Source organism: Cynocephalus volans, chromosome 12 (assembly GCF_027409185.1).
Source record: "Cynocephalus volans isolate mCynVol1 chromosome 12, mCynVol1.pri, whole genome shotgun sequence".
Lineage (NCBI taxonomy): Eukaryota > Metazoa > Chordata > Mammalia > Dermoptera > Cynocephalidae > Cynocephalus > Cynocephalus volans.
In genome coordinates, this window is record NC_084471.1 from 22,185,376 (window position 1) to 22,211,219 (window position 25,844).

A 25,844-nucleotide genomic window follows, 5' to 3' on the forward strand; every position below is an offset into this window, starting at 1 on the left:
ACGTGCAAAGATATATCAATTAGGAAAACGTAAGGTTTAAACCATACCTTGATAAAGTCCAAGTGGATCTGGAATCATCCCCGAGATAAACACACTTCATAGTAGTACCCAGGCAATATTTTATAATTCAACAGAGACAAACATTACTAAAATAAAGAAATATTTCACTTTATTTTACTCTTTCAGCTATGAGGTCCCAGGAAATGCAAGTTCATGTAAATTAGAAACAATACCAAAATATGGATAAGACCAGCTTTAGACGTTGCATGGAATCAGCAGAAGGTGATTGTCTGGAGTGATTTTTGGCCTTCTCACTTTGCCAAGACAGGTGTAACATTTGGTTTAGCTCATGTAACAATTTCTGTGGTAACTGTCCAGGTTGAAGAGAGTTGTCATAGAATTGTGAAGCCTAAACAACTGAAGTGTTTACAGTACACAAAGCAAAACAGTCAACATTACTGGGTGATACGGACTATTTATCATTAAACTAACTGGCAAACAAAGTAAATCCCGTTATGCAGCACTACAAACATTCCTAATCATTCCTTCATCCATTTATTCATGCATCAATGAGTATTTATTAAGCACCTAAGGTGTACCAGGAGGCACCAACAGGCGCCGTGTTAAATGCTGGAGTTACAAAGATACAAATTAAGGCACATATTCTGCCCTCAAGGAGCTTCCAATCTAATTGAAAGAGATGTGGAAATGAAGAATGATAATGCATCTTGAAAATGCTGTTAATAAGTCTGTTCAAAGCGAGACACAACCATGATTCTTTCTACCATAGGATCCGGGGAAAGACTTCAAAATAACAGATGTCGGACATAGCTTCGGTCACTGTCTTTCAGTTCCAGTGTTACAGTGGGGACCCACAGCGTTCTCACATAGTTGCAGGGGACCCTGAAATGGTTATCAGGTTCCCCCTGCTGAACACTTAGGGAAGAAGCAGTTTGTCATTGCAGAGGTGGCTGACAGCAGCTGAGTCTTGCCCCTTCACTCACTCAACACACAGTCAATGGGGAGCCACCATGTGCTCACCCCTCCCCAGATGCCCTCCCAGGCTGTCCAAATGGGCTGCTCTGCCCTGGGTATGTGTCCTCAAAGGCTGGTCCCAATTGGCCAGGCACGAGTTTGTGGTCTGGAGGAGTCTCTGAAGGAGAGAGTTTCCTTTCTTCAACTTTCAAGCCCAAGCCTTAATATTTCAAGGGCTACTTCTTCCACCAGAATGAGTCACTTTTCACATGTCATTCGTGATTCAGTTGAAAAGGTAGAGTTTGTAGGTCCTGCTTAACGCTAAGGGCTTGACTCATATTTTCTATGGTGTTGCAGAATATCGGGCACAGGATAGAAATAAACAGCACCCTGAGCCCAGAAGTTTCAGCTGCCCCTCTCCTTTCTCCTTGTCTCTCTCTTGGACATTTGTTTGGTTCAGCATGTTTATTGGCATAAAATGCATTTGAGACATGAGCTTCAGCTTCTGAGTCAGACTATGATATACATCAAGTTATGCCAGTAACAATAAAGAATGATTTCATAATATCTAACCTGACTTGCTGAATGCATCCCACCTGGAATTATGCCCATTGCGGGCTGCTAATTAGCAGCAGGGGTAAAAGCTGTGGCCCTAGAAGCAGTGAGAAATGAACAGGCAGAGTTCCAAAGCCAAGTTCCAATGTGCATAGTGGTATTAAGGCCTCTCAGAAGCATTTTGCTTAGTTCAGCTAAAATCAGAGCATCTTAGTGTTAATGTATTAACAAAATCTTTATGATTTGGATATATATTATAAATTGAATTTTATAAATGCTCATGATAAAAAAATTATATAGTTCATTTTCTGAAAATGAAATTTTACAATGAATATCTCCTGATTTTACTTTTTAATAAATGTACTAAACTTAAATTCCTCACTTAGTGTATTTCCATAAATCATTCACACACAAAGAAAAAATTAACAGAATCTGTACAAAGTAAGAGCTCTCCAATTTCTGTAACATCCTATCTTTTCTGTATATGAATTTGTTATTATAAAAAAGTGTCCACTTAGAAAATTGTAAAGACATCGCTACAATGTCATAAATGCTGTACATTCTCTAGAAAAACATACCTTTGGAAACAGTACAACTATTGGGAATTTTGAATGAAATTCAAGTCTTGAATGTGCCTCAGATGCATTCCAATCAGGGTGGCATCAAAACCCTGTCTGTCCTCCGTACCACTTCTAGAAATTATCTTTGACATTCACCGAGTGAGGTATAATTCTTCTTTCTTCAAATGTCACCATTGATTTCTGTGGATATCTTTATGGTGACACTCTATTTTAAAAAAGAAAAAGAAAAAGGCTTAAAAGAAAGTAAACAATTCTGGTGCCAACTATGAAATTTCCAACAGCTTTGCACCACCTAAGAGATGACCTCACTATGGTTTGTGCTCTGCTTGAGTTGGATCCCAAAGAATTTTCTTGGCTTTCTATATTTAGCTAATAATCCACTTGTTTCAAAATGTAAGATTTTCCCTGCCAAATTTGATAATGCCCCACCTTTTCTCTGCCTTGGGAACATTTTTCAACAACATACTTTTGTCTTTTAAAAAGATATATTTTCATAAAATCAAGGTGTTGACAAAAAATTAAAAATGAAAAATTAGGTCTGGCCAGTTAGCTCAATTGGTTAGAGCATGGTGTTAGAACATCAAGATCAAAGGTTCAGATCCCTGTACAAGCCAGGGACCAAAAAAATAATAATAAATAAATTAATTAAAAAATAAAAAAGATATATTTTCTATTGTTTGGAACTGGTAAATGAGATCTCCTCAAAAAGAAAACAACCAGAATACACGGCTAGAAGCATCAAACAGCAGAGAACATATGAAAATTTCATTTTTGGGAGATCTGTTAAAGATGCATCCCTTTGGGAATAAGCTAATAAACTTTTAAAAAAACACATTAAGGGTAAAAAGAAAGTACTCTTTTTTTAAAATGCAAGAAATTTTTGGTGAATTTTTACTAATCCTAATTGTCAGCAATTTATAATATTTGAATTGATAAATACCTACCTGGAAATCTTGGATGAATGTTAAGAAGTAGAAAATAAAACCAAAGGCCACTGTCCATTCACAGATCGCACTCACTACATGGTATACATAATCCTGATAGCAATGATAAAGAAACAGAATTTAGTCTAAAAAGACTCACTTTAGTGTAGATACTGAAATAATAATGAGAAGGTCGGACCAGAGGAAGAAGCTTTCGAGTGAGCATAAAGCAGAACCTTGAGCAAGTACAATGAGCAAGTCCGTGTAAATAAACATGAGGGCTCCTGCCCAGTGAGAAGGGAATGCAATTATTCCAAGAGTTCTTCCTGGCTCGCACACACTCTGGTTTTAAGACTTAGTCTACACAACTTCGAAAGGGAGGATAAGGACCACAAAATAGCTGAGAGTGAGAAGCAAATTTGAACTCAGCAGAAGAAAGAACTTTCCATACAAGGCATGACTTGGTTTCCCACTGCTTGTGCGGTTATTGCAAAGAACGAGCATGTGCCTTAAGACTAGAAAGGCTGACCCTCCCCACTAGCTTTTGTACTTCCCTGTTACTACAGAAAATGTTAGTCCAGAAAATAATTCTGCCTAACTTTATAAGGTAAGTATAGCCACAAAGCAAATGCTCTTGACAAGACATCTGCATGTTCACTGTATCTTCTTGGGGACAAGAATGAGAAAATGGAAGCCAAGAATGAGAATGCCTTTAATCTGGGGTTCCAAACTGAGATGCCTATGGAAGCCAGAAAATTAATAAAAATACATAAAACTGATGGTTGTGGAGGGGGGAGATGGGGAGCCACTCTTTAGCAGCTCAATTCCATTTTCACGAAATGGGAAAATTATACCCCAGCATTGCTTTGAAAGAGGTTAAAAAAAAGTCTCTCTGTGTGGGGGGTGGGGTGGGGGGGGTGTGATCTCCTGATTTTTTAATGCTGGAAGCTAATGTAAAAGCATTTTTAAACTTCGTCGCAGTCAGAAGTGCATGTCTGCATTCTGACTTTAGCGTGCACGCTACATTATGCCTGTAGACTGTCAGTTTGCCCCCTCTGACTTCAAATAATAGCTGAATTTTTTTCCTACTTCACTTTCTGCTCTGCTGTAGGTTACAAGTGTGAGTGAACCAATGTGCTGGACTGCAGGTCAGTTCTACGGTGACAGTTATTTTCTTTGGTCCTGTTTTCATTGGGGCACGTCAAACGCTCATAGACATCACGCCCCCCTCTCCCCACGGATGTTCACTGCCACGCACTGTTCTCATCCAAGGTCACACTGGAGAGAACCCGACCAGCCTACATTAAGAGAGTAAAGAATAGAAGACTCCTCCTTTGGTACAAGCGCCAGGGGACCCGCCCCATTTCATATCATCCCTGAGCAGTGAAGATGGCTTATAAAAATAGAGGCATAATTTCGGGGTGAATTTCTTTAATCTGATATTAATGAACGTATATTTCATTAACGCACTTCCAAGAATCCCAATTCCACCACTGCACGTGTGAATGCAGGCAAAATTCTGATCTCCTTGCTGTGTGAAAAGACACAATGCCATATCATTCTCACCCTCCCTACCAGGTGAGTCAGTGCACATAACTGTGCCCCAAAACGTCTAAAGTACTGCACAGAAGTGGGGGCGGGGGGGGGGGCTGTACCTAAATGATTATTCTATTCAGATAATTAGTGTAAAGGGTTTTCTTTGCATCTGTTGATACTGGGAACAGAAAGCAACACCACGGGGCACAGTAATTTATGGAGTGATTAGAAACCAGGTACTTTTCACACTTCTAAGATAGAAAATGATATGTGAAGTTTTCACTGCCTGGGTACCTGCTTTGAAGCGATCTTCCGGGCAGCTGGTCTGTGATGGGTGGTGGAAGGTCTCCCCCCAGTGGCTGAAGCGTGAAGTACACGTGGGGCTGCTCTGCTGGGAGGTCTCACGTACAGGGAGAGGTTCTCACCGATGGAAGGAGGAACTGAGCCCACCTTCAAATGGGAACCATTCCCTACGCCTCACAGAAGAACTGCCTTTTGTCTAGGTCTAACCTTTCAACTAATTTGGCCGTTTTAAAGCTACAATCAAAGGATGCACTTTTGGAACTCTTGTCTGGATTATTCTCTTCCTCGCCATCATCTGCCTCTCTCCTGTCTCGGCAGCCTCTCCTCTTGCTCCCACCTTCAGTCCAGAGCAGGACTCAGCAAACATTTAGTTGACAGCGGAATGAATGAACCGTTCCTCTCACCGTTTCTTTAACTCTTGCAAAATGGCGTCTGACGTCGACATTTTACTAGAACTGTTTTTTGAAAAACATCAGTGACTCCTTTATTGCCCAAATTCAGGGACCTCATTCCTAAAGACTGTTCAGCCACGCTTGCCATGGCTAACCGTTTCCCTTCCCCTTAAAAAAAAACTCCCTTTTCTTCGCCTCTGGAACAGTGTCTTCTCATTCTACAGTGAAAATTAATTGCGATTGCTTCTGAGTTTCTACAATATATTTGAACTTCAGCATTTCTTTTATTCTTCAAAGTATTATTACACTTAGCTGTTAACAACTGGCTGCTGTGTGCTTCACTGAACTATAAGCTTCCCCCGGGACCCTGGATCCCACAACCACCCTTCTCCCACCCTCCCCAGCAGAGTCCTGCTTGTGGTAGGGACTCAGTCAGTGAGGTCGACTACACCACACAATTCCCGTTCTTTGGTCCTTGACTCTCCTTCCCCTTTTACTTCTCTTTTGCTGGAGATATTCCTCCACTTGCCCCTTGGGGAAAAAAGTCTCCTGCTGTTCTCTCCTTGGCTCTCTTCTCTCCTATGTGGCATCTAGATAAGCCACCACTACAGGTATCTAACTGCATGAGTTGATCTCAGCTCCAAACATTCAGTTCCATGCATTCTGATGTTTGGTCTGGAAATTATTGGTCACTCTACCCCATGCTCTGATGACTTGCAATCCCACCACAGGTCTAGTCCCACATTTCTAACTGGACTTCTCTCCTTGATGTCTCATGATAGCCTCAGATTCAATGATTCTAAAGCCTTAACTCATCCACTTCCACCTACAAAGTCATTTACCCCTGCTAGAGACCTTATGTCTATTCATGGGCGCAAGTTCTTTGGTTTACCCAAGATAAAAAACTTGATTTTGATTCATCGTGCCCCTTCCTTCTCATATTCATCACTTGCCAGTGTCCATCAAATATTTTTCCCCTGTCATTCCAATCTAGGCTCATCTTAATTTGAAACCTTAACTAGTAGAACTACCTTCAACCTGCCCTTCTAATGCCGACCTCTCTCGTCAATCCATTCCAGGTGTTGCTTCAGCCTAGTATGTGTCTAATCACACTTTCAACTTTGTTCCCTGTCCAAAAGTCTTCAAAAGACTGAAGTCACCTAAGTCAAGTATGAGCCTCTTTGCCTGCCTCTTAAAGCCACTACTCCCTTGCAAAGTTATCCGTGACTACATTTATTTCTCACTGTATCCTGAAACGAACTATCCACTACACTGGAGCTGGTCTTGTCCCTTCTGCTTAACACGACCCACCTCCTCTGGCCTCCATACATCTGAATTCACACTGTCGCCCTACCCTTAAATGTCCAAACTCTTTTAATAAGCATAGATGGTTGAAGTGTTTAAGAAAGAATTAGGAATTCAAATTTTTGAAAATAATTCCAGGAACCATTTGGGTTTATCCTGACAGGTAATCACTACACACACTGCCAAATAATTGGACAGTTCATTGATTACAGGCCATATTTACTCCACATTTTGCAATTTGTTCTGAAAAATATATGACAGTGATCCTTCCTAGGCTTCGCCCCACCACAATCTCATATAAACATTGTGATGGCGATAACCAATCTCAGGGGTCATACAGACAACAACTTAAACGTTACCTCTTCTTTCGGATTCCACTCCAGCTTGGTTATAGAAATTAGTGAAGCACAGGCAATCACTAAAAAAAGGGAAATTATTAAGGAAACTACAGCAGAAAGCAGATCCTTTAATGTTAAAACTAGATTATTCTACTAATAATATAATCATTACGCAGTGTTAGAATGTTAATACCAACATTTTTACAATCAAACCAGTTATATTAGTGTTTTAGAATCTCAAACCTTAAATTGAATGATAGCAGTTAAGTTACAACGTGAAAATACATTCCCTAGCAATACTTTTGGCTACACATAGCAAAATTTTCATCTGAACCTGCATTCGGCTCAACCCTGCATCTTTCTAGGTGTTCCCCCTTAGGCTGTTTTAATTTGAGTACTTGCTACTGAATAAAAATACTTTTTTTCTAAAATACTATTTTCAAGGTACAGCTTAAACAAAAATTTAACATTTCATATGCAAAAAAAACAAGCTACAGAAATTCAAACTATTACCTTTAAAAAACAGATTTTTGTTGGGTGATTGGGTATAAGTGGAGACTTTCCCCCCTGGCCCAAAGAGTTTACAAACCAAAGAGATTCACCCTACATCAGACTTTGGAGATGAATGACAAACCCCTACAGGCCAGCTTAATAAAGCCAGGGGCTGAGAGTATTGCCCTCCATGGACAATACTGTCTACACAAAGGTGGTGATAACCATTTGGATCGAACTTAGAAGGCAAAAGATTGGTTACAGCACAGTATTATAACACCAAGGTCAAGGGTTCATATCCCTGAGCCAGCTAGCTGCCAAAAAAAAAAAAAAGAGGGCAAAAGAGAAAAGCTAGAAGGAAATAGGATGCTCTAAAAAGTCTACAAAAAATTAAGAATTCAAAGTGTCCAGTCAATGCAAAGTTTATAGCCTCCTCTGAATTTGGAGTGAACACCTCCTCCCCATGTCCCTCCCCTCATATTTTGCAATGCTTAACACTTCTCAGTTTCTCAAAATAAAAGAAGAAAGCATAGGAGATTCTCTGATCATTTCATTACCATACTTCTGATTTTAATAGTTTAAAAGCCTCTTAATTTTTTCATTTATTTGTTCTTATTTCCATCTTCAGCGCACCAGGTACCATGCTAGTTTGGGAGTGGGGGGGAGGGAAAACTCCAGCAAAACAGACTCAGAAACATCACAGCCTGGTTGGAGGAAGCCCAGAGAACATGCCCTGCTAGAGAGAAAAGAACAGGGTACTGTGATGACTCAGAGGGAAAATTATTAATTCAGAATGGAGTTGGGTTTGGGGTGTCAGTTGAGCTTGATCTAAGTTGTGAAATTTGGGAAGTTCTTTAGAGCAGAACCATCCCACAGAAATATAATGTGTAATTTTAAATTTTCTAGTAGCCACATTTAAAAAAACTAAAAAGAACCGAGTGAAATTAATTTTAATACTGTATCTTATTGAATCCAACATATAAAAATATGAGTGTACTTCAAAAAGTTCATGAAAAGATTCATATTAGCTTTTGATTCTATATTTCCACAAATTTTTGAAATACCTTCATATTACTGTTACTATAATAATATTGATATATTATTTAATACTGTATCATACATCAACAGATATCTTATTTAACCCAGTATATCAAATAATATTACTGACAATAATATTATCATTTAAATGTGTAATAATATAAATAACTATTAATGAGATATTTTACATTTTTTTTTCTTATTAAGACTTTGAAATTGGGTGTGTGTTTTACATTTATGGCACATCTCAATTTGGACTAGCCACATTTCAAGGGCACAAAAGCCACATGTGGCTACCGTGTTGGACCAACAGCTCAGATTTAGAAAGATAAAGTGCAGAAGGATAATCCGGCCAAGGAGAGGGGAATGGGCAAAAACAGAGAACAAGAAGCAGCCAAGTCTATGGGGAGAAAGTGTCAAAATGAGTTCGAAGAAATAGGAGATCTCAGATCATGTATCTCATGGAAAGGAACCCGGATTTCCTGCTGCTACCAATTTTTGTAAAGCGATTTGAAAGCTTTAGAAGCAGGGTGCAAGACGGGACAATTTAGCGGGAAGGGTTTAGAGGCATGATCCTAACTACTGTCTCACTCAGTGCCGCAGTTTCTTCCATAGTCAAATGAGGCCATTTCACAAAAAAATTACCATTAAGGAGAAACAAGAGCATTTTAAAGATGCTTTAAATTCTTCGTAAGGAAATACAAATAGCATGCTACAGTTCATGTGAATGGATTCATTTGGATTCAGTGAGTTCACTTGGTACAGGGACATAACCTGTTTCTGTTCAGGGCTGCTACGCCTTGGTATCACTCATAATTAGAACCTCCTAAAAATGAGAACTCATAGTATGTGAAACTCTGAGGCTGAAATGGTTGTTCTGCTAAAAGTCTCTGACTTTAATACCTACAGATCTGTCTCCAAAGTTGGGAGCAAGGAAAGATTTCCTATACCAAAAGATGTTGCTTTTAAAACTACAAACACATCTACTGAAAATTTTACAACTATCACAAGCTTAAAGTTTTAAGGAGATATATTCAAAGAGAAAGCATGAATGTTTTCAATCCATAAATATGACAAGGAAATTGAGAAGGAACTGTCTTAGGAACAAGGGTATATACTTTGTTGGTAAATTTCTCAGTACTAGGATTTGTTTTCTCTGTGCTCGGAAATTTTGTAATTAAAATTTCCCTTCCTTAAAATGAAAAAAAAAAAAAAAAAAATTCCCCAAACCACACTTAGTCTGTATTTTGCATAGCTTCTATTTTAAAAGAGAAACGCAAAGCTTTATATTTAGAAGCACATAATGTGTTTCTACTCAAGCCTGCCTACGTTATATCATAACAACCCAGACTAACAAAAATTACTGCTGATAAAATAGTTCTCATTTTCCTATGATCTGACATGAATCATCATTTTCTAATGACTCTGCAGCTTTCTCTGATATGGCTACAGATGGTATTTCGGAAGATGGAGATCTATACCCCTTAAAGATCACAGCTTTCTAAATTTCTTCATTAAATACTTCTTTAAACAAAGAAAAGAAAAAGAAAGAAAAAGAGAAAGAGCTTTCAGTGCCTCTAAATCAGTATATACAAGCATGATAAATTTATATGTTCTTTTCACATTGCTGAATTATAAAATAAAATAAATTTCATTTTAAAAATGAAATCAGTGACTATGAAAAAGAAAAAGCTAAATGTATTTGAATTGACCTTGTAAGAAGTGATATAGAGCTTTTAAAATTCTCAATATGGGCTTCTACAGGTGCTGCAAGGAGCAGAGAAGCACCAAAAGAAGCAAATTGAGATGGAGACAAATGATCATCTCTATGCTGACCATATTGATAGAGGGAGATGGCTGGCTAGTACAGGGATCTGAACCCTTGGCCTTGGTGTTATAACACCATGAAATTTCTGATATATTTCTAATCAAGGCAATAAATCCCAACAAATAGGGTCAAGATGGTGGAATAGACAGTCCCCAGCATCACTGTCTCCCACAAATCGACTAATTTACAACTATAGAAAAGCAACAACAGCCAAGCTGGGGCCACTAGAGCTCAGGGGAAGAGGAGGAGAGAGCTACAGAGTGCATGAAGGTGGGAGAAACCACTGAGAGAAAGAAAAAAATGCTCCAACCATTTTGTGCCAAGGCCACTTTAAGGCAGGAGCTGCTGAGCGCATGGAGCAGGAGCCAGCAAAAGCCGCAGCTGTGCCCTTTGGATGAAGTTGCTTGGAGGTGGCAGGGGAGAAGAGGGCCTTGGTGGCCCCCAGGCCAGACAGACCACAAATAGGGTTCCTGTGGACACGCGTAGGAGCAAGGAGCCACAACAACTGAAAAAAAGGGAGCCACTCAGAGGCCAGTGAGACATCACAAGGGACAGGCACATGACCTGTCCCATGGGAAATGTTTGCAGCATGGGTGGTGGGGGAGATGGGCCCACCGGGGGAACACTGAGGCACAGCAAGGACAGCTGATCCACCCCCCAGTCAGCATAGGACCACTCAGAGGAACCTGGTCAGGAATACAGAATTGCATGGGGTGCAGTTTGATGAAACAGAGTTTGTACACAACCCAGGTGCACTGGTTCTCTGGAGAGCAGAAGTACCTATAATGTCAACCATTATAACCTGAGCTGCACAAAAAGCCTTCCCTAGGGAAGCAGCAGCACAGTGGCAATTTAGATCAACCACACAGCTCAAGTACTGGTTCCAACAGGAAGAACCCCCATTTTAGAAGTAAGTAAAGGACAAAAAATTAGTTCCAGCCCAGGCACAGTGCCAGCGCCTCAGGGCCCGCCCAGGGACCTGAGCTACGGAGCTGGGGACCAGACCTCCCCCCCACAACCAGGTGCACTACCATTGCCTCAGGGCCTGCTTGGAGATCTGAGGCATGGATCTGAGGACCTGCACCCCTTTGCCCACAACCAGACACACTGCTAGTGCCTCCGGGCCTGCCCAGGGACTGGAGGTATGGAGCTGGGGACCTGATCCCCCTCCCACAACCAGGTACACTGCCAGTGCTTCGGGGCCCACCCAGGGACTGGAGGTATGGAGCTGGGGACCGGACCCCCCACAACCAGGCACAATGCCAGCACCAAGTGGCATGCCAAAAACATCACCTCCATGTGGGTGGCCCACCAAAGCCACCACAATAACCACAGCTGCCACAAAATCAGCCCTATGCCACAACCACCAGGCAGATGGTCCGCCAGCCACTGGAGTGCATTGACACAAGGAGACTCACCAGCAGAGACCAAAGAAAAGAAAGGGATGTCTCTCTCCACAAAGCCCATTCCAGACTGACAGAAGAAGCATCTGCTCTACAATAATATTGGGGGACCTGAACACACCTCTCAGTATTGGACAGATCATCTAGGCAACGAATCAACAGAGTAACCATTGCTCTTTCAGAAGGAGAGAAGAAATCTAGGGTAATTAGTGGGAGGGATGAAGAGGGGGATGGGGAGAAATTGGACAAGGGGCATAAAGAATAAGTATGATTTGTAACAATATATATGCTAGTAATATTGATTTGATCAACATATCTCAACATCGAATCCCCAAAATATGTATAATCAATTATGATTCGATAAAAATTTTTTTTAAAAATCTCAATGTGAATGAGTAAATCAAACCGTCTTGTCACCTATGTTCAGGCAGGGGGAAAGTGTGGCCTCTTGGGACGTCAGAGGGCTATTACTTTAAGTACAACATCAATATTTGGTGTCTTTAGCCAAGCACTGCAAGGAAAAATAAATATTTTCCCATGCTTCATGAAACTGGACCTGTGGAAGGAAATTAAAACAGAGACTGAAGTGCTCCTACATTTTGTGTGTGTGTGTGTGTGTCGGGGCAGAGCCAGCACAGGGATCAAACCCAGGACCACGGTGTTAGCAGCACCACACACTAACCAACTGAGCTAACTGGCCAGCCCTATTTCCTATCTTCCTTTCACACCATTTTTTCCCCAAAGATTCTTTTGATCTAACCAGACAATGTTGAGATATTTTCTTAATGATTTACACTATTCTCCCAATTCTTTTTCTGAAGAATGTAAAAACTTGGTCATTATGCTTTACTTTCTTCATGGCTTTTTGAGGGGGAGTGGGGAAGTCAAGCTTGCTAGGACACTGTGACAAAGATTCTTTGCTTGGCCAAGCTTCCGTCACTCTTCTGAAGCTTCTCCTAGGCCCATTTGTGCACTTCCTTATAAAATCCAGTTTTAGCAAGAACCCTGCTATGTCTGTTTAGCAAGACCTCCTCACCCTCAATATCTGGTCACCCTGGGTATGTCATCGGGTTCCTCATCCTCCTCCGTCCCCCAGGGGATATCTGATCACCCAGGCCTGTCTTCAGCAAGAGTCCTGTTAGGTCAGTTTAGGCAGAATCCCCCTTACCCCTGAAGTTTCCTCTTAGTAATCTTCCATCCACTGATCCCTACACTGCTCCTTGCTTATAAATTCCCACTTGTCCCTGCCGTATTCAGAGTTGAGCCCAGTCTCTCTGCCCCACTGCAAGACTCCGTTGCAATGGTCCCTGTACCTATTGCAATGGTCCTGAATAAAGTCTTCCTTATCATGCTTTAATAAGTGTCATTGACTTTTTTTTCCCTTTGACAACGGAGAAACATGAAAAGGATACTGGGGACAACAGCTGCGCAGGAAACAGCAGAGATGGCCATCCGTATGTGGCACGTCATGAGGCTGTTCCACTGAGGACACGATTTGTAAGAGATGACAGACTGCAAGAGCGTGTACACGACACCACAGACAAAAGCCAACAGGGCACCCCCGTCGTGGACCACTGGCACAGCTAGCTCCTGGAGAGAAAATAACAAATGTGCCATTACTCTGTATTCTGTACTCGGGACGAGCATACAGTCTTGGCTGCTCCAAGCCATCAGTCACCGCAGATGCACCACTCCTTGGAAAATGTAGATGCTTACAGAAGACCACCAAGAGAATAGGATCCCAGATGCTGAAGTGAATGTCAGGAACATGGGTGTTCCACAGCAAAGCTGGGCACACGGGACAAGGACAGGATGCCGTCTACCTTAAAGGTGGGAGAGTTGAGTATGGTGGGTGGGCTTTGGAGTCTGGCACACCTAGATAAAAGACTCCACCACTAGGCTCCTTGACTTTCGTGTAAAGCCTCAATTTCTCTATCTGTAAAATAGGCATAATCATTCCTGTCTTGCAGGTTTGCAGTGAAGATTATATGATACATTTCCTATAAAAATTTCCTATAAAAGTACACGACCTGTTCCTTGATGAGGTCAAAGGTGGCCTGGAGTTTTTAGGGCCTCTGCTCCCCAATAATCTCTATCAGTCCCTCCCAAGCCCCCCTGAATGAACACATCATCTAAGTCAAACCACTGCTCTTGCAATGCAAAGGCAGCTTCAAAACAGGTCCCCAGTCTCCCATCATTCTGTTACTGGCCATCTCAACCAAAAGGCAGCCCCTATATTCACTGTAGGCAGAGTCTAGTGTTGACCCTGCACATGCTCATGACTTTCAAATGTGCACTGGGCACCAATCTTCCAGTTTAACAATGCCATTTAGGCGAACTACTGAGTATCAGCTTGAAAACGCAAACTTTGCAAAAGGGCAAGTTAAAGTGTTGGCCAGGAGAGTGTGGATGGGCCACAGGCCCCCACTGGCCCCAGCTCACTATGCACACCCACTTCCTCCAGCTTTTCTTTCACCTGGGCCACCTGGGCTTCCCCAGCACCACAGTGTTTTCCATCTGGACTGTTCAACCTCAAGCTGGAGTGCAAATAAACTGATACTGAATCTTCATTCTCCACATGGGAAAGGGAGATTTAAAAAAAAATAAAAAGCTTTTAACTTATTTTCTAAGAAAGTTTATTTCCTGGTATCAAACTCAGGAATATGGGTAGAAAATCCATTACTTGACTTGTGTTATATTCAAATATGACTGCACTAACATCCTGCAATGTCATATCAATTATTCGTTTATTAGGTATAGGTTTTGTATACCTAGGATACCGAGCACAGGCATATAGATTCAGGGAACTTATATGTGAAAAATAAAATACATTTTAAAATACACGTGTGGTATACCTTTAAGTACTTAAAGAATTCAGGAAAATAACCGAGCACAGGCATATAGATTCAGGGAACTTATATGTGAAAAATAAAATACATTTTAAAATATACGTGTGGTATACCTTTAAGTACTTAAAGAATTCAGGAAAATAACCGAGCACAGGCATATAGATTCAGGGAACTTATATGTGAAAAATAAAATACATTTTAAAATACATGTGTGTATACCTTTAAGTACTTAAAGAATTCAGGAAAATAACCTCTGAACTGTACACTTAAAAATGGTTAAGACAGGGCTGGCCAGTTAGCTCAGTTGGTTAAAGCACAGACTTAGAGCACCAAGGTCATGGCCCTGTACTGGCCAGCTGCCAAAAAAGGGAAAAAAAAGAATCAAGGTTCATTAGGCTCTTGTTTTCAAAAAAAAAAAAAAAAAAAAAGGCTAAATTGGTAAATTGTATGTTATGTGTATTTTACCACAATTAAAAATAACGAAAAAGAAAAAAACAAAAAAACCTGCGTGGTTAGGTCAGTTGGTTAGAGCACAATGTTATAACACCAAGGTCAAAGGTTCATATCCCTTTACAAGCCAGATGCCAAAAATAAAAATAAATACATGTTTTTAATTAAAAAGAATTTTTTAAAAAAATTTTTCTTTCTCCTCTTGAATGTTAGGCACATTTGGACGAGAAAAAATAAACAAAAGGCAAGGCATCAAATGCTAATGAGTCACTTTCAGAAACAATAAGAATTCTGGTACTTTCCACTCTCTATTTTCTTTTCATGCTAAGTAAATCAACATCCTGAATTTACATACCTAGTTTCCTCCTACTAATGCTATGAGGGAATTTGCTTCCTTGGCCTTGGCCAGTTCAACACATCCTTTAGGATCTTAATCTGCAAACTTCATGGGCCCCCACATTAACCCTGATATTATCAAATCAAAAGGCCCTTGATTAAGTGGAAGTCATATTTGTAATGTGTGTTTTTCACCAGGGAGTTTATATATATTCTCTCACTAAAAGGTATCTTTTAGAAGGGGAGTTATTCTTTGACTAGACATGAATTTTGGATAGAGAATAAGATAAAAACCTGGCACCTTTTTCAGGCCCATTTTAAAAAACTCTCCTGTTGATTTAAAAGAGTAAAAAATAGAGAACACTAGAATACTAAGAGTATTAAGCCTTGGAAGTTTTCTTTTCCAAAAAGAAAATTTTATTTTATTTTTAATTGACAGATAAAAATTGTATATATTTATGAGATTTTGTATATGTTTTGATATATGTTTACACTGTGGAATGATTAAATCGAGCTAATTAACATATCTATCACCTAACATTTGACATTTCTTCATGGTGAGAACATTTAAAATCTACTGTTTTAGCAATTTTTTTTTTTTTTTTTTAAAGATGACCGGTAAGGGGATCTCAACCCTTGGCTTGGTGTTGTCACCACCACGCTCAGCCAGTGAGCAAACCGGCCATCCCTATATAGCATCCGAACCCGTGGCCTTGGTGTTATCAGCACCGCACTCTACCGAGTGAGCCACGGGCCGGCCTTGTTTTAGCAATTTTGAAAAATGCAACACATTATTAACTACAGTCACCACGCTGCACAATAGATCTCCAGAATTTATGCATCCTAAAGGCAACTTTGACTCTTTGGCCAATATCTCCCCCTTCCCCATCCTCGCCCTTGCCCCCGTCCCCCATCCCTAGTCTCCAGTAACCACCACTTTAATCTCTACTTCTACCAGTTTGACTTTTAAAAATTCCACATATAAGTGAGATCACGCAGCATTTGTCCTTCCATGCCCAGCTTATTTCATTTACCATAATGTCCGCCAGGTTCATCCACATTGTCTCAAGAATTTCAAAAAGGAAACTTCTTGAGGGAAAATAAAGCATTGACAGAAATTAGTGAGGAAAAGAAAAAGGAGTTTCCTGGTCAAGATAAAAAAAAAAAAAAAAGAAAAGAAAAGAAATTGTAAGGACACACCAAAAGGTAGCCATCAGCCCACTTGTTCAGGAAAGAGTTATCTGTGAACTTCTCATAAAGGTAATTTATCACTATTGAAGAAAAACCTGCAGGGGCAGTCACGCTGTCTCTGGCCCTCACATCTGAGCCGGTTTGCTCACAGAGCGCCGAAAATGAGCTCCAGGGTCTCAAACAGGACAGTTGTCAACATGTATTTACGGGAACAATGACAAGACAGTTTGCTCCCAGGGAAGTTAAAGATTCTATTTCTGATTTTTATAAAGATTTAATCAGTTCATGGAAGCCTTAGAAAGATCCAAAAGTTCGATAATCTGACCATCTAAGTTTTCTTTCTAAAGTCTGCCCTTGATTGGTTAAAACACTGGCATCTGTATCTGTCACAATGCTGAGTGATTCAGCGGATACAACAGCAGGAGAGAGGGCACGCTGCACCACCGAACACTTCCCACCCACACCGCACTAGACGAATTATAACAGTCTAGGTCTCCTCTTTATGTCTTTTTAAAATTTTTCGTCATGCTTTCTGACGGTAGAACTGCGAACTGTATACTTGCTTTTTTTCTCAAAATATTTCCCCATTTTGGCATCAGATAACACTTTTCCACAAGCACTAGACAGACTGCCTCAATCTGAAGCCCGCCTCTGCCACGCGGTAACTTGTGATCTTAGGCGACTATTCACCTCTCTGGGCCTCCATTTCACCCCTGATAAGTGGGGAAAAAAATAGAACAAATCTTACAAGGTTTTTATTAGAATTATATGAGTTGAAGCATGGAATATTTTCATAAACATGTCGTCACATAGAAGAATGTCAATAAACATTTGTTATGAAAAACAGAATGAATACTATCATAAAACATAAGGAAATGTTGTCAAAAGCCCCAACCATACGACACACATCACATGCCAGCATGCGTTGGAGCACTCTGTTTGTCTTATTTCTTCACAGAGGGACAATAAGGATAGAAAAGTAAATGGAGCCAGAAGGAAATTTAGTTCACAAAGCCCTCCAGGAAGCCCTGTACGCTTGCTTCAGGGGGCTAGGAATTGGGCTCTTACCTTTTTAGTTTCCACTGTTGACCAGGAAACATGAATACAATAGGAGGTGTAAATTCCCAAACTAAAACTGGTTGGCTCTGAGACCTGAAAGCCTATTCCTGGCCTATGGGTCATCCTGAAGACATTGTGTAATATAAGGAAGGGCACCTTCGCCCTCACGCCTTGGTACGCACAGCACTGAGTTTCCTGGGGCACTTGATTGTAATGACCCCCAACCCCCATCAGCAGAAAATGCATCCCCCATGAGCTGAGTAGAAGAGGTGATTCTTTGAGGCCCACGTGGTACAAATTGGACAGAGGACTCTCTGAAGGCGGTCTGACCTCGTGCAGGGGTGGACATGGGAGAACAGGTGGAAAGAGGGGCTGGCCCATGGCTCACTTGGGAGAGTGCGGTGCTGATAACACCAAGGCCATAGGTTCGGATCCCTATATAGGGATGGCTGGTTCGCTCACTTGGGAGAGCGTGGTGCTAACACCACCAAGTCAAGGGTTAAGATCCCCTTACTGGTCATCATTAAAAAAGAGAGAGAAAGAATAGGTGGAAAGAAGGTCATGCAGCCTTAGGTTATTTGCCGCCCAGACATGCACTTGAGCAGCCCACTAGCAGTAAAAGCTGCTGCCTTTTGGTGAAAATAAGCCTTGCATAGGATCATCCCACCTCTGGTGGGAAGAAAAATAAAGTACTATGCTGGGGCAGGACCAAAAGTCCTTCCAGAGTAACTCTGTTCTGCTCTCACACAGAGCCAGTGTGTAATGGAGTGTTAGCCTATAATGAGGAACTGATAATGACCACGACAGCTACCAAGTCCAGACTGCTGGTTACCATCATTATCTCACTGAATCCTTGCAACCACCCTATGATGTGGGCATTATTATAATTAGTATTAATTTAAAATTCAACAAATATTTTAAAAATAATATTGTCTCCATAGACAAATAGATCCCATGCCTTCCTAAAAGGGACCTTGGGATGAACAGGAATCCACAAGTTAGAATAATGATGATTTTTCAAACACTGACACAGTAGGAATATATCGAGCAAACTCCGCAGTGGTCACCATATAAGTTAATTTGTTCCAGTGCGGCCATATTTTGGCTCTGCAACTAATTAGCTGAATAAGCCCAAGCAAATTATTTCACCTCTGTGAACCTATATTCTCATCTGCAAAATGAAGAGATCAGGTGCTGCTCTTTGAACAACCACAGGTTCAAATGGTGGAATCAGTAAACACACACAAATATTGGTAATCTTAGTGAAATCATTACGATGGCTGAAGGAGCTCTCCCAACACATCAAGCCTTGTCATTGAGAACATGGAGCAATGCAGAGCCCAGAGCATCATCTGAAGCACACACACTCTCACGATCGTGCAAACATGCAGCCCATCTCTCCTGAGCACCGGGCACAACTGACTTTCAAATGCTAAAGTTTTGTTTCTAAAAAGCAAATTAACCCAATTTCTATAAGCTCATCCACCATTTAATAGCTGTACTGGCCCAAGCTTGCTTTTTGAGTTCCTGTTTCTCTCCTAAGACGCATGCACCCCATCATCCCCAATAACTGAAAAAGCCTCAGGCCATACCTGAAAATTGGCTACAATGCCCATTCCAATACATCCCACCAATCCAAGAACTAACGACACCAAGTTAAAAACAGGAGTGCTGAAACAGCAGGTTTGATTTTGCTTCTGTACTATTTTATATCTTGTGTACATCGTGGCTGCACCTGAAAAAGAAAGGCACTTTGATGAATTTTCTTTATTTGATTTTTTTAGCATGAAAAGCACAGGAACAGTTTTGTATCAATTTTTTTAAATGTCCTGTTGCAAGAGTCTCCCTGTTCACTCACCCCATCCTTCCCCACCCCATCTTATTCCTCCCCCAGCGTGATGAACACACACACACACACACACACACAATCTTGTCTGTTATCCTTTTCACGTAAAAGTTATTATATAGTACGTGTACTGTTCTGTCACTTGCTTTTTTCACTTAACAATGTTGCCATGGACATCTTTCCATGTCAGTGCAAATAGATCTACCTCATGGTTTATAAGGGTCTCATCATGGACTATCGTATGAGATACTATATCTATTTTATCACTCTCCTAAGGATGGATTTCTATGTTGCTTCCACGTTTTTCCTGTTACAAACAATGCTGAATGAACATCCTTGTATATAAATCTTTGGGCACACTTTCAGGTGCTTCTGAAAGACTAATTCCTAGAAGTAGTATTACTGGGTCAAAAAACATGCACTATCAAAATGTTGAGAAACATCTCCAAATTGCTTAAATTCTGTAACAATTTATACTCCTACCAGCAGAGTTTGAGAGCAATTCTGTATGCACTTGCCTTTGTAATTGTTGTCGATCTAATGAATGAAAAATGGCAACCTGCCTGTTGGTTTAATATGCATTTCCCTGATCATTAGTGAGACTCAGCAATTTTTAGTATGTCTACTAGTCATTTGCATTTCTTCTGAGAATTGCATGTTTATAATTTTTTTCTTATTTTTCTCTTGGGTTTGTCTATTCATTTCTAATTTGCAGTTACATTTTACACATTATGTCCATCAGTCTATTGTCTGCTACAAATATTACAAATTTTCTTCAGGTCTACTGTTTGCCTTTTAACTTTGTTTCTTGTATTTTTCATCATTTAGAAGTTTTAATTTTTTAACTATTCACACCTTTCAATTCTTCCCTACAGGTATTTCGTTCTGGGTTTTGTGTAAGCTTAGGCAAGCTCTGCTATTTCAAGGTTTTTATAACATTCTCCTGTAATTTGATTCTCTTATAGTTATTTTCATGTTTAGTTCTTTAATGGCAATTGGTTTTCATGTTTGGTATGTTTTTTCCAAATAGCTAGTCAATTCACTAAATACCATTTATTTAGGAGAATAATTTGGCAATAAGCTATAATCTCCATGACAGCAGGGCCTTCTCTGTTTTGTTTGATCTTGTGACCTCAACACTAAGCATAAGCACAAAGCCTGTCACATAGTAAGTACTTAGTAAATGTCTGTTGAACAAATGGACAGCTATCATAATTTTAGATACATATTCCCTTTCACTCAGATAATTTATCTTATAGAAAATAATCACATAAGTCTGCAAAGACATGTTTAAAAGGATGTTCACTTCAACATTGTAATTTCAAAATATGATTGCAGGAACATGGATGAAATTAGAGAAAGTCATGTTAAGTGAAATAAGCCAGGTACAGAAAGAGAAATACTGCATGTCCTCATGCATAAGTAGAAGCTAAAAAAGAAAGGCAGAAACAACCATCACAATAATTCCTTGAACTCTCAAAAGGAGAGAACAGAACTAAGGACATCAGAGGTGGGAAAGGGGGAGCGATGGGGGTGTTAGGGAGAAATTGGTAAAGGGCCACAAAAAATGTTTACATTGTGTAATGATTAAAAAAAAGTATATATATATATGTGTATATATATATATATACACATATATATATATACTTTTGATATATATATCAAAAATAACCGAAATGTTTAAATAGGAGAATGATTAAATAAAATTTAAGATATCCATTCAATGGATATCACACATGTGTTAAAAGAATAAGGGAGATTTGTAGAATTGACATAGTGTAATGGCGATAATAGTTTGCTCAATTTTAAAAAGCAAGCTAAAAACTAACATTTACCATAGACTATTTTAAAAGAACATATTCATGTCAGATTCTGCCTAGAAGCAAAAAGCCATACTTATCACTTGTTCATGATAAAATAATCTGTCTTCTAAGTCTGGACTCTCAACAAGGATGTATAAGAGGGAACTAAGATTGATTGATCCCATATTTCTACTTCCCTCTGCTCACTTCCAAAAATTTAGGAGGAGAGGACCACAAATAGGTGACAAGGTGAAACTTTCTACCAAGTAGATGAGCAAATTCCAAAGATGCCAAGTCACTAAGTAGGATCTCCAGCACCTCTGTCCCTTTCCACTCTGCACCAGGAGGGAGGGACAGAAAGAGCTGGTTACGTGGTAGACCCTTGGCAAACACTTGATTGTTCCATAGGGTGGGGGATTACGGAAAGACTAAGAGAGCACTACATCTTACATCTATATACTCAGCTCACCCCACAGTAGACTGAATTTTACATTAACTGTAAAATAGTTGTAATTAATGTACATTACATTAATTGGCTCACGACAGGGTTGTGATCCTATCAACTGCATCTCAGGTACATTTGAGAAACTGAAAAGAAAAAGCACACCTGAACTGGAGACAAACTATCCTTGCTTCACCTTTCCCCTTTCCCTAGCAGGTAAGATAATGCCTTTTCAGTGGTTCTCAAACTTTAGTGAACATCCAGGTGCCCTGGAGTGCTTGTTTACTAAGTATATTCTTGAGCCCCACTCCCAAAGGTTCTGTAATGTGGCCCAGGAACATGCACTTTAGACAGTACCCCAGATGAGTTTCATGTAAGTTGCCTTCAGAATATACTTTGAGCATGGTACATCTACACAATGGAATACTACTCAGCTATAAAAACGAATGAAATACTGCCATTTGCAACAACATGGATGGACCTTGAGAGAATTATATTAAGTGAAACAAGTCAGGCACAGAAAGAGAAATACCACATGTTCTCACTTATTGGAGGGAGCTAAAAATTAATATATAAATTCACACACACACATACACACACACACACACAAACCGGGGGGGGGGGGAAGAAGATATAACAACCACAATTATTTGAAGTTGATACAACAAGCAAACAGAAAGGACATTGTTGGGGGGGAGGGGGGGAGGGAGAAGGGAGGGAGGTTTTGGTGATGGGGAGCAATAATCAGCTACAATGTATATCGACAAAATAAAATTAAAAAAAAAAAAAAAGAATATACTTTGAGCAACATTGGCTTACACATTGAGTGTCTTTGGCTTACATATTACTGTACATTGAAAGCCCATTTCAGAAATCTGGTATTTAAAACCACCACCTACAGCAATCCTCTGTAGGTCAAGGAAACAAGTAAAAACAGAAAACCACATACACCATCTCTCAAATCACCAGATAAAGTGAAGAACAGTTCTATAATGAAGCCACAAATAATTTTGAATTTCTGGTCACTTAGGTTTCTCAAAGTAGGACAAAATTCTAGCTGCAAAGTTTGTACTTTTAAAAAATTATACACAAACTGTAAATAACACATTTGACTTCACTTGAGATTGTGAATTTTTCATTGATTTGTAGCAATTATTGTACACTTACCAAGAAATGCAGAGAAGTTTATCATAAATCCAAATATCCCACTCTCCGGAGGTGTTGTTCCTGTATCACTGGGAAAGAAAAAAAAGTTTGAATTATTAAAACAAAATTCAGTTCAGACTTCTGGGCAGGCATGTAATTAGCATGTTTTGTATTGTGTTTCTCCTGGGTGTTCAGCCACTTTGAATTCCAAAGATATGGCCTGATTTTGTTCTGAAGTATTTTCATCTTGGCTTTGAAAAATCTAAAATTTATTTTTCTACCATGAGAGATTACATTTAATTTTTTTTCCATAGTAAAGAGCTAGGAAATGTTTACAATGAACAGTGTTGCTGTTTCTCAAATGATCAAACCTAATACACTTGACATGTGTTCATTCTTGGTGAAGAAATGAGTATGACTATTTTGAAAAAAAAAAAAAGTGATCTAAAATCACGATTGAAAATTTTACTATTGAAATATTAAATACACATAAACATATTGCTTTAATGATTTAATAATTGGATTTATATACATTTTATACTGCTGAAAAGAAAATTGTGAAAAACTGAGCAATATTATTGAACTCTATTATTACTTTATGGAAACAACAGAGTATGAAGGATATATTAATTGTGATAAATTAGTTTAACAAAAAGTTTCTAAAAACATTCTTCAGGTGCAGTCTATCAATTAAGTCAATGAGTTGAAAAATAGCGTTTGACATGTTCTATTTTCTATTCATGAGTGCCAAGTTTTAAATTTTTATATTTTCAGGCTGCCCACGTGGCAACATTTCCAGTTTAAAACTGATGGCAAAAGAATTCCCAACATGAAACAACGTGTACCCGTATTGAGTGTTTCCACATTTAAAAACAGCTCTGAAATGTAAGTAGTGAAAATCTGATCCTGTTGAAAAGATGCACTTCAAAGTGTTTGAAGAATTTCACAAAAAGCCTGTGTGTACAGAAAGCAGGAACTTTTGTTTTGTGAGCACTTAATATTCAAAGAGGAGTATAAGGAAGTTAATAGCCCGCCTTGCAACGAATGCCTTTATTCACAATTATTTTGATCTCAGTGTCACTTGTACATGTAAGAACCTGAAGGGTTTAGAATTCAACATTAGCATTTTGCTACAATAAGCATTTTTCACACTTAGAGGAATGTCGAGGTGAAGGCTGCCAGACTTGCGGATGCCCTTCTGAGCATGTTGCTGGGAGGGTTAACGAGCAAACGAGAAGGTGGTAGTAGGGGCTTGTACCAGTGGCAGCAATTTGCCAGACAATTAACTCTCTGAAGGGAACTCAAGCCTTCCTCTCCTAGCCTTCGGGCATAAAAAAGCAGCTGCCAGGTGACTCACCCTGGAGTACTGGTTACACAGGTCCAAGAGTGATCTGCACCTCAGCCAGCCAGTGCATGGATGGGAGCAAAGGCAGAGGAGATGTGCTGGAAAGAAGACTGTCTGCTCATTTGTGGAGAAAGGGAAGAAAATAGAAGAAGGAGGAGGTTAGTTAGAAAGATAGGTGGGTGGGGGATAAAGGTGCTCTAACAGGAGATGAGAAAACCAGACTCCATCTATTGATGGCAAACCAAGACGTATGTCAGAGGCCCAGTGCACATGACAGTAAACATGTGATCTGAAGACTCAGAGTTTCAGGGTGGTATTCTATTCTTGTTTGTTTGTGCATTTAAAACCATACAGGTAGAACCAAAAGCATCTTGCAAATACAAGAGTACTTCAAAAAGTTCACGGAATGCTCTAGGGGACAATTTGTTTAAAATTTAAAAAAGAAAAGAAAAGTTTGTAGAAAAACAGGATTGAAAGCTGACTGGTTAGTTCAGTTGGTTAGAGTGTGGTGCTGCTAACACCAAGGTTCAGGGTTTGATCCCTGTACCAGCCAGCTGCCAAAAAAAGAAAAGAAAAATAGAATTAAAAGATAATGTGAATCTTTTCATGAGCTTTTTGAAGTACCCTCATAGTCATTCCATATGTATGTGTTGGATGAATGATTATCACTACAGGCCAAACCCCCACCTCAAGAAAAAAATTGACTGAGTAGATACCATTTATTGAGCATTAACTATGTAGCAGGCACTGTTAGGTGCTTACCGTACATCATCCTCACAACCCTCAGGGGATCCTATGTTAAGCCCATTTTACTAAGGAGGAAATTGAGTGTTAGAGAAGTTATACAATTTGCTCAAGTCACAGGGCTACACAGACTAATCTATATCCCAATCCAGATGTCTAACTCTGACTTCCCTGCCCCCATTTGCTCTCACGTCAGGCAAGGAAGAAAGCCATAATGAGAATGATTGAAGGTGGAGAACACTGATATTTTTGTAAATGTTTAACAGCCAGCTCTGGAGGGCATCTGATTTGTAGCATTTGCTGATTTCCATGGTGAACATACTCCCAACATATCAAAATTCGGGCTACCAAAATGCAGGTCACCAAACATGGAGTTGAAAAAAAAAAAAAAAAAAAAAGAGGTGCACACAGTTAGCTCTCAGGAGCAAAGACCAGCTGGCTCCAGCACACCATGGGAATGAACCATCATGGTACCAGGAGGGGATCATTATGCCTTTTCTGTATACCAGCAAGTTGTTAAATGAGGCAAAATCTTAGCCTCTCAAATACTATAATTTAGTTGTAAAACCTCTGTGAGAAATACTACCATGGCAAATTTGATTTTTTTTTTTTAGGATTACTGTGTCTATGACACCCACCATCAATGCATGAGTACCAATGGGCCCACATTCCCACACCTTTGCACTACAACATAGCAGTGTCAATACAACAAAAATTGGGGGAAATATTAATATTAATGCATTGAATTCATAACCAGTTGTTTGAGTAAACAACCATCATTTCAAAATTTTTGGTTTGGCTCCACAATTAATTAGAAAATGTATCTACTCTTCAACAAAATATTTATGTTGGGTACAATCATTATTCACCAACAATATATTGTTAGACACAATCTGAGTCTCAAATTACCAAATCTATCAGCTAAGAATTTCCACTGTGACAGAACGGTACCTAATTACATTAGC

General features: G+C 39.7%; 1 protein-coding gene across 1 annotated transcript in view; it reads right to left on the bottom strand.

Moving 5' to 3' along the window:
* Positions 1-2,271: 2,271 nt before the first annotated feature.
* DRAM1 (DNA damage regulated autophagy modulator 1) overlaps positions 2,272-25,844 on the bottom strand; it is a 35,925-nt gene continuing 12,352 nt past the window's right edge. Inside the window, exons 2-7 of the mRNA XM_063076295.1 lie at positions 22,812-22,879; positions 19,147-19,289; positions 13,082-13,259; positions 6,930-6,988; positions 3,056-3,148; positions 2,272-2,316 (exon numbers count right to left, since the gene is read on the bottom strand). Coding sequence (XP_062932365.1) covers positions 2,272-2,316; positions 3,056-3,148; positions 6,930-6,988; positions 13,082-13,259; positions 19,147-19,289; positions 22,812-22,879 — 586 coding nt within the window. The remainder of the gene's footprint in view (positions 2,317-3,055; positions 3,149-6,929; positions 6,989-13,081; positions 13,260-19,146; positions 19,290-22,811; positions 22,880-25,844) is intronic.